Genomic DNA, 13,359 nt, shown 5'->3' with positions numbered 1-13,359 from the left:
CATTAAGTGCCAGGCACCAGGCAAAGTGACCAACTGTATGATTTTGCCAGCCTGCCTTGACCTTGTAGAGGAAAGTTTTCTTTATAAACAAATTCAGTTTGAAAAGTTTTGTTCACCTGTGATAATCAGTTGCCCTCCCACTGAAAAAGTTTATGAAACCCCTGATTATAGGTGAGAATTTCATTATTTCTAAGTCAGTCTAGTCAACTAATTGATAAATGACTGGCTTGTCAAGGTTTGTTTGTCATGTCTGTACATTACAATTTAAAATACACCAGATTCATCCCATCTAAGTCCATTATAATTGGAGGCCATACAGCATTTTATCGCTATTTAATCTCACAGACAGATATGAAATACCAGTAACCTCAAACTTGATAGCCATCAGATCAGATAATTTAGAAAAGAAATAACATTACAGACACATTGCACTAGCTGACCACACATTTAAAGTTCAAAATGGCCACCACAACAAGCAAAGTGCATCAATAATATTCATTTCCTAATATCCATGACCACTAACATGCCAATGAAAGCTAGATAAAGAAATTTCACAGTATATTCTAGAATGGTACCTATTCCCTCCCCATCCTGATTTATATTTTACATTATAATATAGATAGGACACTGCGCACGCTCTGATTGGTCAAAAACCTGTGTTTTATCAGAGTATAAAACATACAAAAATTATGTTTTATTGTTTTTCACCACATTACTTCTAGTCAACATTTTTGTTAGAGATGGCCATTGAACTTTAGTGGTAGTAAATCGGATCAGTTTGTCAATCTGTGTGCTTTGCTGTTTCTATTCGCGGCGTGTGAAATCTATATCATAAAGCAAATGAAGAAGCTTAAGCCGTGTATTACATTGTGATAAAACACTCCGGACATTTGAGAACACTTGAGAAATGTAGAAACCACTCACCTACGGCTTGTGTTTTCTACATTTCCCTCGTGTTCTCAAATACCTGTCGTGTTTTATCAGTGTAATACACGGCTTAGGCTTCTTTATTTGATAAATAAAGGCAAGGAATGCTAGTTATATTTTTAGAATTAACAACTTCTTTGTGGGCTTAAAAAGACAATCAATGGGCTAAATTGTGCTCAGATCGACCAAAGGCCACATATGCAGGCCTTGCAGACAGTTGCATTGAATACGGGTTTGAGTTAAGCCTAGTCAGGATGCAAACTACAACATATGGTGCACTAGCCTGAAAGTCATTTGCACTAGCCCCAAGATTACTGGGTAAGGGTCTTACATCTTCACTTCTCCTGGAATGAGAGAGGAGGGGGAGAGCGAACCTCTTCAAGTGAGAGAAGGAAAGGGAAACCCCTGGGATAAGAGGCAGTGGAAGGGAAGGGGGAGAAGACCCTATGAATAAGGTTGCCAACATCAGGCATAGTCACTTTTTCCACACAACTATACTCCAGGCTACCTCTCTTCCCACATCCACACAATAAAATATGAAAGTAGACTGTTTTGCAGTCTGATGGCATTAGCATGATTTGTAAAATACATGAGATAATACGCACAGTCTCATTGGTTGATAGGTGAGTTAAGATGAGAGTATGTAAACACAGTTGTGACGTTTTAGATTTGCACGTATTTTAGAGAAATTAATGTTAATTTTATAACAGCAATAGTAAGAGTACTTTTCCATGTTTACATAGCTCATCTAAACACATGGGGGTTGGGAGAATTCTTAAAAGTTGTGCAAACCCTCGACTGCATCTTGGGTTTGCATAGCTGTCTTGAATTTTTCCCAAACTCCCCCTGTGTTTAGATGTGGTTATGTAAATACAGAAAACACAATCTAGATATTGCATAATTGTTACACTTCAAACAATTACTAACAGTAATTACATGTAAATTTTAATTTTTGTGCTATTGTTTCGGAATGTCAGCGCTAAGTGATAACAACTACATACATGTAAGAAAATCAAGGCTCAAATAAACTCGAATTCTAGCTTGCCCTTCGGACAAGCCGCTCTCAAATTTTACTTGCCCCGGGCAAGTCTCAGTTCACTTTTTTATTTAGTTGAAAGACAACTTGCCTGGGTCCTTGCCCATTGGGCAAGTGAGAATTAAATGTTACTTGCCCGGCGAGAAAAGCTACATGTTTGTATTTGTCCCACACAACCAGAGAGCACTATTTTCAAGCCCTGGAAATGCGTGATATCTCAAAAATATTTCTCTAGAGGGAAAGTTCACTTCTTGAGACCTTAAAAAATTACCCACATAACACTGTGTAACACTTTCATATACAGTATTTTTTACAATCATCGAAATAACAATGGGGTTTTTCCCTGTATTATTCTGATAAATTTTGGAGTTTATTCTTTCAGCAACAGCCTCTCCACCACTGAGCTACATGTATTCAATGTAGGTTTCAGATGTCTATTAGAGTCCCCTACAAGGATATTAAGGACATGAAAATGTTAGGAAAAAAAAAAGAGAAACAAAATACAAGGTTACAGGAGCAATATCTTGGTATTTAAGTCTAAACCAGTTAAAACTCCAAGAAAATAGATGAAGTGAACATGAAGTGCAGAAAAGCCATTGCAAGTGAGTCACAATATTGGTTTTGTGTCCGATTGAACAACAAAGCAACACAAGTTTTTAAGCCAACCAAATCAAATCAAACTTTCTAAACTCAACCAAAAATAGGCTCTTGAAGCTCCTGTAAGTCTGTTTCAATCCTGTTGATTCATATAGTGTGTGGAACCTAGGATTATTGCCACGACCCAGTCCTCACTCTATCATAGTTTACCCCATCATTCCTGTCAGGTTAAATCAATGTTTGATTGATGATCATGCACATTTATAAACAATAATATACCACACAAAATCAGTTACAAGTACAAAACCAAATGTTCGATATAAAGCCTCTTTTTGTGGAAACCTTCTGAAAAGAAGCTAGGTAGGATAAGTAGCAAAATAATGCAGTATTATCAGCCCTACGATACAGAACTTACATGTATTGATAAGGTGGTTAAAATTCAAGCTTATATTGAGATGTGCTCATACACTAGTGTGAACAACCAGTCTGAATTGAGTTAATTATATTTTAACTTATGGTTTGTGACTTACCTCAGCAGGCATGGGTGACAACTCGATAAGGTTTCTTACAACTGAATCACCAGTGCCATAATTCTCAATTGGGTCAACAGTAACAGTCTGGCTAGCAGGAGAAAATGGATCTGAGAATCTCAAGCTTGGGCATGATTGCTCAAGAGTGATATCAGCTTGTGACGTGGATGCTGCAACAGTCTTTGGCTTGATCTCAGCAGATGGTGATAAATTGAAAGGAAGGGCACCTTTAACCTCACAGTTGACACTTGTTTGTCTAGACCTTTGGGACTGGGATCTAGTTATTCTGCTACCCAGAGGGGTAGGGAGAAGAGAATGTCGTTTCTGTCCACTTGCACTCAGTGACTTTCTTTTCAAAACTTTGCTAGGAACTATAAATAGATCAAAAGACTGTACCGTTACACACTCAGGTAAATGGCAACAAATATTGACTACAAATCTGTGACCGTTCAAATGAAAGCTATTGAGCAGGTCTTTCATGTGACACTCTTTGTTACGCTGAACAAGGTGGTTCTAACTTTAAAGTCTGTGGATAAAACCCTAGTGTGTGACCATTCAAACGAAAGCTACTGAGTACTTTCATGTGGTACTGTTTATTATGCTGTAGAAGGTGGTTCAAACTTTTAAGTCTGTGGATGAAACCCTAGTATGTGACCATTCAAATGAACGCTATTGAGCAGCACTCTCATGTGGTGCTGTTTATTATGCTGTACAAGGTGGGTCTAACTTTTAAGTCTGTGGATGAAACCCTAGTATGTGACCTTTCAAATGAACGCTATTGAGCAGTACTTCCATGTGGTACTGTTTGTTATGCTGTACAAGGCGATTCTAACTTCTAAGTATGTCGGTGAAATCCTAGTTTGTGACCATTCAAATGAAAGCTATTGAGCTGTCCTTTCATGTGATACCGTTTATTATGCTGTATGCACAAGGTAGGTTTGATTTCTAATTCCCCAAACACCTGTGACATGTGGTTAGTAGTCTCATCTTTGGGGTCAACACATAACGTACTTTCATTTATGATAACAAATTAAGATATTAATTGAGAAGAGAGTAACCAACAATAATATTGATTGTTACCTTTGATGCCTCTGTAAGTGATGATTCAACTTTCATGTGGTACTGTTTATTATGCTGTACAAGGCGATTCTAACTTTTAAGTATGTGGGTGAAACCCTAGTGTGTGACCATTCAAATGAAAGCTATTGAGCTGTCCTTTCATGTGATACCGTTTATTATGCTGTATGTACAAGGTAGGTTTGATTTCTAAGTTTGTGGATAAACCCTGGTGTGTAACCATTTATATTATTTAATATTTATTTGTATAATTTTATCACGGCTGTAAAAATTAAGATGGGGACCATAGACCATGTATTTTGATTACATTTACCTGGATTAGGTGGGGTTAGGGTCTCACTGGACACACTGGTCAAATTTTCAGGAGTGGCAGGTCTGGGAGCATCCTTCCCTTTAGCAGGTTCTGTCTTATTTGCAACACTGCTACGTCTGCGCACAGGTGTGGGAACCGTCTTGGTGCTATCCTTTGGTGTGGCACTTCCTCTCCTTCTAGGAGTTACTGGCACTTCAGATTTTTTCGCTCTGGTTGGGGTTTGTACACATTTAACCGGTTGCCCTGTTGAAAAACTGCTTCTTTTCCCAGTTGCAGTACTTGGCTTCACAGGGGTGGTAAATGATTTTGATCGCTGAATATTACTAGGTGTCTGGGGTCTACTGACCCCCTGCTCTGTGGATATGCCACTCAGTCGACGCCCAGGGGTGCTCCTTAACACCTTACTAGATTTATAAGGGTCACTGGGTGTCCGAGGTGCTTTTTTGCTAATCCCTGGCGGTGCAAGTGCCTTAACAGGCTGGGGTCGCCCTTTGGGCCTGGTAAATGTTGGTTTTGATAATGCATTAGTCCCATTTACAGGTTTCAAACTGGCCTTAGTGGTTGGCACTTTACGAGGGCAGACATTTGGAATAGATGGGATGTCAGAGGATGAACCCTTTGTAATGACAAAAGTCTCATTCAGATCATTTGATTGATATGATAAAGCACTTGAAGTCGAGGACACAGACGATGTGGAGCTGGTCCGGCGTCGACGAGGCTGGACACCAAACCCTGGAGGTCTTATTCCACTTTGAGAAGGAAGTGGTAACTGTAAAGCATCAAGTAAATTGTCAGGCCATTCATTCTCAGGAGTTCAATACAAAACATCATCAGGGGAAAATCAGGCACAGAGATGTCTCAAGACTACTGCCAAGACCACCTTCAGTGTGAATAAATGGGCTGTTCTTTCACATTCCCCAAACACCTGTGACGTGTGGCTAGTAGTCTCATCTTTGGGGTCAACACATAACGTACTTTCATTAATGATTTAAAAAATTAACATGTTAATTGAGAAGAGAGTATTGATTGGTTACCTTTGATGCCTCTGTAAGTGATGATTCAACTTTACTGGAACCTCCAACATTGTTACTTTTGCTGTTAACAATACAAGTTCAATTAACACACTAATAGCAAGTTCATTTAAATTGATAATCATTCATGGACTTTACTCTGTATTATGTACAGTGACAACTACTATTCATCTTAGGTGTGTTTTCTCTTTATGCGCAGTACTTTACTATAAATAATTATTACTGACAATACATTAATACTGTACATTAATACTGCAATACATTAAGTAAAAAGGCAAAATAAACAGAATGAATTTGGACTGGACCTGCTAATTTGAACTCAATTATTCTCGACTGAATTCTCCATAATTTGTACTCAAACCCATATCTCTTGGATTTGACCTCATTTTTCAGTCACTAACGATTAGCTATTTATCCCTCGGTTATTTTGAATTCCCTTCTATTCTGAACTGATTTTTTTTTTCAACCCTGGACTTAAAGTCAACCCCATTTATTTTGAACTCAATTCTAAGAGTTGAAAAATTAACATCATCATGACGTTATTCCATATCCACAATAGGCGCAAATGGCTATGTTTTAGTTCAAAATGAAATTCATGTTAAAATGAAATTCCTTTGTCTCTTAACCCTAATTATTTATGAATCGTGAATGATTATGGGTTAGAAGACAAAGGAAATTGAGAATCAAACCAGGTTAAATCATTTTAACCTGAATTTCATTTTGACCCACAACAGCTACATTTTGGACAAGAACTTAACATACCTTGCTCCCTTTGAGGTCTTGAAAGATGTGGCCTCATCAACCTAAAGTTGAAAAACTTTAAATGTAGGAATATCGACTATACAAGCATCCTTGCAAGTATAAATAGAGCGCATCATGAAGACATGTATATTGGACAGGCACAATAATTACCAACAGTATTTACACCATCACATACCTTTTAGTGTGTTTGAATTTTAATGAAAGGTGAACTCAGTCAAAAGAAAATTATTACAACTCTTTATACAAATTTTGTTCTAAATTTGTAATTTTTTATTTACATGTACCTTCACATCTGCTGCTATTCCATAGAGATGTTCCACTTTTATAGGCTGCAATGAAAGTGACAAAAAACCTTTTTTCTCTAATATGCATGTTTACCTGGTCCGATGCAAACATAAGAGACTGTGTAGGAGATTTTGGGAATTTTATGTACTAAGCCTTTGTTACAGGCAAGGGCTTGGACGCTGTACTTTCACAATCTTCTATTATAATACATTGAGTTTAGCAGATTACATCTTGAGTGAACTAAGAAATTTGTTTGATAGCCTGAGTCTAATACCATCACCTGCATCTAAGCATGAACACATGATGTCAAAGCATGCTCTAATTGGGTGTCAAACATGGCATGATTGGTCATCAAACATTTGAAGTTTAACAGACCATAATGCAAACTTTTGCACTCAAAATGTTCACCATCAAAAAATATGGGCAAAACCAATATATTTTCAATTCATGGTTATAATAGAAGTAAAACCACTTTCATGAAAGGGGTATGCATATTGACACAGGTCAGGGTCAATTCCTCTGAAGAAGTCTCCAATGTCCATTCTTTTTACCATTTTGTGCACTGAACTTTTAGCGCAAAAGTTTGCACCATGATCTGCTAAACTTCAAATAATGTTTGATTACCAATCATGCCACGTTCGACACCCAATAATTAGAGCATTTTTCAACGTCACATGTTCACGTTTAGATGCAAGCTACGGAAATTTTGCAGTCAGGCGAGTGGATTCTGTCTTCACTTACCCTACAAGCAAGTGAAGTTTCTTGGGAAAATGTTTAAATGGGCCAGTTTCAATATATTTAAATTCAAACTTGGCTCCGAGGCTTAGGGGAATAACACAAAAGAAATCACATCCAGGTTTAGGGATGTGAATGTAAATATATCGAAATTGGCCTATTGCACACTCAAGTAATGTATGGAGGCTGTTGAGAATGACTTTTGGACTTGGTTAAAGTCCACCCAAAGGTCAAGTCCAAAAATGCACCCTGCTACATGCATGTGTTGTAAACATCAAACACTTGCTTTCTACTTCTTTTACAGAATAAGGCCTCTCAAAATACAAGGATAGGTACAAACAGTGATCACAAAGTTAAGCATGACTTAATGCAAAATGACTTTTTGAACTATCAGAATTATAGCAACTATAAGTTTATAAGACAAATTCAGAAGGCAAGTTCTACAGGTTTCAGGTAAATGCACATGACAAGCCACCATTACATACTACTATATATTACTCTACAAGACAGTATATATTTAAACTTAGGATTGAGGATAATTTTCAGTCTTAAGAGCAATGTGCTCCCGATGGTCTATCAGCGAATAGACAATGAAATAGAGAACCAGTAAGTTTCATGGATTTCCAATAGAACACAGCTTAGCTAGTACCATTACTTTATTATTTGTCCGTTTTTCTTCAGCTATACTTACAGAATTAAAACAGCTACGCGTCTTCAATGTCATTTGTGTCTTAGGAAGCTTGGAACGTGTAAACTTGGAAACATTCTGCAGTGGGCGTGCTTTTCTTGCTTTGAATGGTGATTGAAACACTGCATCCTGGGAATTCTTCTCTTGCAAGATGCGTCTTGGCGTGCTTGGAATAACCATGTCATCTGACAACTCTGCTGGCTGTGGTGAAATGCTGTCTACTGACTCGGGAGAAGATTCTGATTTTGCAGTTCTTGGGCCATTTTCTTGACCTGGTTTCATTAACGTGTTCTCCTGATCTTCATCAACACTGAATGTTTTTGATAAAATTTTGCAAATTTCCTTGTTTTCCCTTTGATCAGTCATCATGTCTTCACTTCCAAGACTCTGATTCAAAGAGGAGCTTTTGATAAATATTGATACTGCAGTTGCTTCCTTAAAAAGTTCAGCAATTTGTTCACTGTTGAGTGGACTCATAGGTTTGAAATTCTCATCACTTAGGAGACCACTGTTAACACATCTTTCTCTGTGGCCGACTGGGCCAAAGAATACCTCATCTTCATCCTCTAAATCATTGCTGCAGATCTCTCTGGTAAAGAATAACAAAGAAAGGTTACCATGCATTGCAAGGCATTCAGTTACTGTAACCTTGAGCTTCAAGAACAAAGCTTCCCTACTCAGAACTCCAAACATTTCACTATGCACTGTATGCAATATTTACACACTGCACTAGATGACAGGTCCTTAGCAAAACAGTTAATTTTGTTTCCCTATAATTTAAATGTTTCCCCTTGCTCCACCTCAGATAAAATTGCATTGAACTGTAAAGGAACAGTTTTACTGTATTTCACTCAAATGGATTTGAACTTGAATAGGGTTAGTGTACATCGGCATACAATGGAAAAGAAGCTTAAGCTTATGTATGTACAATTTAACTGCTTGTGTTGAATAGAAAATTCACTTACCTCTCGCCACAATCATTCGGAGAGACTGGTATGTCAAAGTCGAATTTCTCGTCTTCTATCAAACCGGACCCGCTAGATGGAAACGCTACACATGGATGAAAATACACAAAATTCAATTCAAAGCTTACCGAGCTGTCGAAACTAAGTCTATCAAAACATGACAAAGCAGCAACTCTGTCTCTCTCGAAGAAGAAGAAGAAGAAGAAGGAAAAACATGAGAAATCACGGCCAGAGTCTTATGTACATGAACTTTACTCGAATGAAACACAGCACAAAAAGCTTGAATAAACTTACCTTCACAACCTGAAGCTGCCATTATGCGTTAAAAGATAACAATAGGCCTTTAGATTCAGTTTCTTTCCGAAAAAACAGCAAATTTTAGAATAGAATTGGTAACGATGGCCATAAAAAGTCGAAATTCGTTCAAATCTGTTTGATCGTCCCAGATCTTCCCGGGCATGATTTAAAATTGTCACGTGACAAACAACCTCCATTATAATTGGCCAACTCCGTAGGAAAAAAGATGGCGGCTGTACATTTTACCACAATACCATGCGAACCTTACACAGCCCATAAAAAAAAAAACAGGAAAGCCATATTTTTGCTATATAGAGTCCTAAAGTGTGACGTCACAAAAAATAAATTTGAGAAATTATGGGATTTGGTGCCATTTTGGAATAGAGCGTCCTCAAAAAAGGGTCTTTGCCAAAAATTACCTCTTAATTGTAATTCCCAGCCGAAATGTAAAGGACAAAGATTTGTTACTGCCCCGTATAAATCTCTCTCTAATTTTGAGTCGGTTCTAAACTGAAGGAACTGAAACAAATTTTGAAGGGTTTGTATGGGATGCTATCAAACTTTGATCCCTTATATCTCTATCGGGAATTGCAATACAGAGCTAATTTTTGGGATGAGGGCATCTTTTAGGATCCTCTTTAAGAATATTACATCAAATCCCATAATTTCAAAAATTTTATTTTTGTGACGTCATCACTTTAGGACTCTATTTGTCTCTGTGCTAACGACATTGTGTATGCTAGGTTTCAAGATTTTAGAACTTTTCTGTACGTTTTGATGAGCATTGTTAAAGTTTTCGTGGGCTAAGAACTATGGGTAAATGTACCAGTTGCCATCTCTTTTCTTACGGAGGATTGGGAAACTGGCTCTTTTCCTGTCTTTGCTGGCTTCTTTGCTGGTGCAAAAGGCTTCACTTTACGTGGCAATGAAACACCGAATAGCTGAAATAACAGTTTAGGAAAAAAAACTGAAAGCAGAAATCACTGGGGCTGGACAGCGTGGAGAGGGTGAGGGGCTGGCGTTTATTGGCTACCAATGGGTGATGGCCTTACTTGTAATTTTTTTTTTTGAAACTGAAACTGAAACTGTATTGCACACACCCAAAAATGGGTCAGGTATTCAGTGAACAATAAAATATGAATACTATAACAATACAATAAAAAATACAATAAAAAATACAGTGAATTAAAAAGTGTAACACTATTCTTGTTTCAAAAACTCGTTAACCATCTTTACTGAATCGAACCTTTGCTGACAGTTTTAAATCTTAATCTAATGAATTCCATCAGTTTACTATCCTGTATTGGAATGTCCTCTGGCCAGCAGCGGTTTTACATGAATTAAGGAATGTTCAGTTGTTGTGAGTTTCTTGCTTTGCGGTCAGATATCCGTCCTCCTTGATGTCAGGTAAGTCGGGGCGCAGCCCGTCATAGACTAAATGAATAGCAGAAAAGATAGCATCGCGGAGATGAAGCTGCATTTTTACGAGGAGCTACCCCAAGTTTTTGAGTGATGGAGTTATGTGTTTAAATTTCCTTGCACAAGTAGCTATCCGAGTCGCGAAGTTCTGGACGAGTTGTAATTTTTGTACATTACGGGTAGAGGTTTTAGACGAGACTGAGGAGCAGTAGTGTAACCTACTAAAAACAAGCGCATTTATGATGGTCACTAATAGGTCGGGGTTAAATGCGCGCTTTGCTCGATTAATCTGAGCCAATTTACTCATGCAAATAATAAATTACAAACTGTTCTGAAGGCTAAATATGCGCGTCTAAGTGTAAGCAATTTATGCTCGATGTCTGGAAAACGCGAACAGTGTAATATTCTACCCTGGATATTGTTATTCATGACATGGTAATAAGTTATGGGGAATCGCTCTGGTCTTGGACAAGCCCAAGACCAAAGATCAAAGAGCTGTTAGAGCTTACTTCTGAATGCAATTTAGGGCTTTTTCCTGTTTCCATTCTTACTGATGAGAGAGAGTGCTTGAAACAAGGAGTGCGGTACATGATGGTTACACGTGTGAGTAGGCTGGATAGCAAGTGTTCTTGCACGAATATTCAGTACTCAAGCTACGCAAAAATTGGGGCAGGAGCAAAAAATCGACAAAGCTATCTACAACTCCTTATTTTTTTTGTTATTTTTTTTTTTTTTTGCTCTCCCCGTATTAGCTCGGACTTTACTCGTTTGCACTCTGCTATGGAAACGCCTGGAAACAAAAATTGACTCTGGAAACAATGTTTCCCGTGTGGCAAAACTAAGAAAAGTTGAGGAAACATGCACGCGTTATATGAATGTTTCTGGAAACACAGGAGAAACATAATTCCTTGTTTTATTGAAACCGACAGGCGTAAAAATTATTCGTGAAAGGTACCGGCAAAGGGGAGAAAGCAATCTAGGGCCATGATGACATGAAGAATAATACTATTACTATTTGACCTTCAGAGCCTGTCAGAGCTGTATGGCTGCAGTTAGTTAGATCATGGAAGCCTCCAAATGAAGCTTCATTGCGTTAAATCTTTTTCAGTCAATCAGTGAGAAACACGGTTTGCCGATCATCGAGATCGAAGCTCGAAATACTTGTCAGACTAAACTGCCACGTTGTGTACATTTCCTAAGAATTAAATAACCAAAAAACATATTTTTTATGTCACAACTCTTCAAAGTCTGGGAGCTTTTAATTTCTTTTCGTAGTGTGTTCACAACGTCAGGAGGTAGGGTTACCCTCTCTCCTACCTCCCTAGTGCTAGGGTTGCCTAGCACTCCCACCGTTTCTCGTTTTTTTTCCATGGACCTGTTTATAAGGCAGGTAGGGTTACCATGACTCTAGGATAGCCCTAGCTGAGAACTAGGGTTAGGGCTACCTTAACGCCAGCGTAACCCGACCTGCCTTGTAAACGCTCCAAGAAGCAAAATATGATAAAATACAGGCAAAATAAGCAAATTGTGACTCAAGAAACATCGTACGTATTAATTCAGACTTTGCTTAAGTTTTGCTTTGGATTGAAAAGGTTTCAAATAACGGCTTTTTGCGACCACAATTTTTGCAATAATGTTTGTCGCTACTTCGTCCACTGTTCCTAAAATATTCATTGCAGAATTGTGTATAGTTTCGCTGTCAAATTAATCCCAAACTAAAGAAAAATAACTGTCTAGGATTTAAATTGAGCTTAGAAATTGAAACGATTTGATCAGTGAAACAGAAAAATTTGAAAATAGCTTTTGGCAATACAATCATATTATCGGTTGCGTGTGTTAGTGTCCAGTTGCGTGTGTTTTAAATTTACGAAGTGCTCGCTGCTCGTCATCAGGTATTTTCTAAAATGCTCGCTGTTTGCAAGGCAAATTTGATCCCCGCTCGGGCTCGCAAAAATAAACGCATGCACTGCTCGCATGCTCACAAATGCTCGCAAAGACCATTCGATACCCCTAACAATTTCTTGTTCCACTTTGATACCTTATATCATAAGCCGCCAGATATTCATTTCTCAGGAAATCGAAGCAACGTACCCAGTGACGAAAAGTTATTTTAAGTTCATCGAAATCCCATGCAAAATACCGTCGAACCTCCGGTTGCAACTACCTCTCCTCAGCGACCAGTTTTCCAGAATACCAAAATTTTCCAAGTCAAATCACTATATTTGAAACCTCATGTAAGCGACCACCTCTCTTAAGCGACCGCGACCACATCCTTTTAGAGCTAAAAGTTTGAAATTTTGTTTTGTTTTTAACTCCCCGTGAGTGAACAGTGGACGGATAATTGAACGAAAATTGGATAATAAGGTGTTGTATCATTCTCGCATTCCTGGATGTGCAAGGGACGGAAATTTCTCAAGGGGAAGTACCGGATTTTTTTCTCAAAATCGAGTTTTCACATGAATAGAGCATTTAAAACAGGGCTAAATCTCCTCAGTCACCTTATGCTGATGAGGCAAAATTTTGACCAAATATGGTCTAAGCTCTCGTAAGCGACCACCTTCCGTAAGCGACCACCTAGGCTTGTCATTTTGGCTGGTCGCTTACGGGAGGTTCAACTGTATTAATAACTGCAGAGATGGGATTTTGAAATAACTCCGCCCGCCCCACTGAAATACGGTACTCCTAGAACTTGTAAAG

The 13,359-nt window shown here is 38.2% G+C and overlaps 1 protein-coding gene across 1 annotated transcript; it reads right to left on the bottom strand.

Moving 5' to 3' along the window:
• Nucleotides 1-318: 318 nt before the first annotated feature.
• Nucleotides 319-9,613, bottom strand: LOC110045555 (uncharacterized). Its single transcript, XM_020751155.2, has 9 exons — nucleotides 9,241-9,613; nucleotides 8,947-9,031; nucleotides 7,985-8,570; nucleotides 6,558-6,602; nucleotides 6,274-6,314; nucleotides 5,515-5,575; nucleotides 4,481-5,249; nucleotides 3,091-3,461; nucleotides 319-2,410 (listed from the first exon to the last, which is right to left on the bottom strand). The coding sequence occupies exons 1-9, from the start codon at nucleotides 9,260-9,262 to the stop codon at nucleotides 2,390-2,392; spliced, it is 2,001 nt and encodes a 666-aa protein (XP_020606814.2). The 5' UTR covers nucleotides 9,263-9,613; the 3' UTR covers nucleotides 319-2,389.
• Nucleotides 9,614-13,359: the final 3,746 nt, after the last annotated feature.

Source organism: Orbicella faveolata, unplaced genomic scaffold, assembly GCF_042242905.1.
Source record: "Orbicella faveolata isolate gen_17 unplaced genomic scaffold, um_ofav_v1 contig_4, whole genome shotgun sequence".
Lineage (NCBI taxonomy): Eukaryota > Metazoa > Cnidaria > Anthozoa > Scleractinia > Merulinidae > Orbicella > Orbicella faveolata.
This window is presented reverse-complemented; position numbering and strand designations above follow the sequence as displayed.

What these genes read in the sequence shown, in the direction of transcription:
- LOC110045555 (XM_020751155.2), bottom strand. Translation starts at nt 9,262, where the DNA reads ATGGCAGCTTCAGGTTGTGAAG. An exon ending in CGCGTAGCTGTTTTAATTCT is followed by an intron (nt 6,603 to 7,984) that starts GTAAGTATAGCT and finishes CTTTCATTGCAG; the next exon opens with CCTATAAAAGTGGAACATCT. An exon ending in AAGACCTCAAAGGGAGCAAG is followed by an intron (nt 5,576 to 6,273) that starts GTATGTTAAGTT and finishes TATTGTTAACAG; the next exon opens with CAAAAGTAACAATGTTGGAG.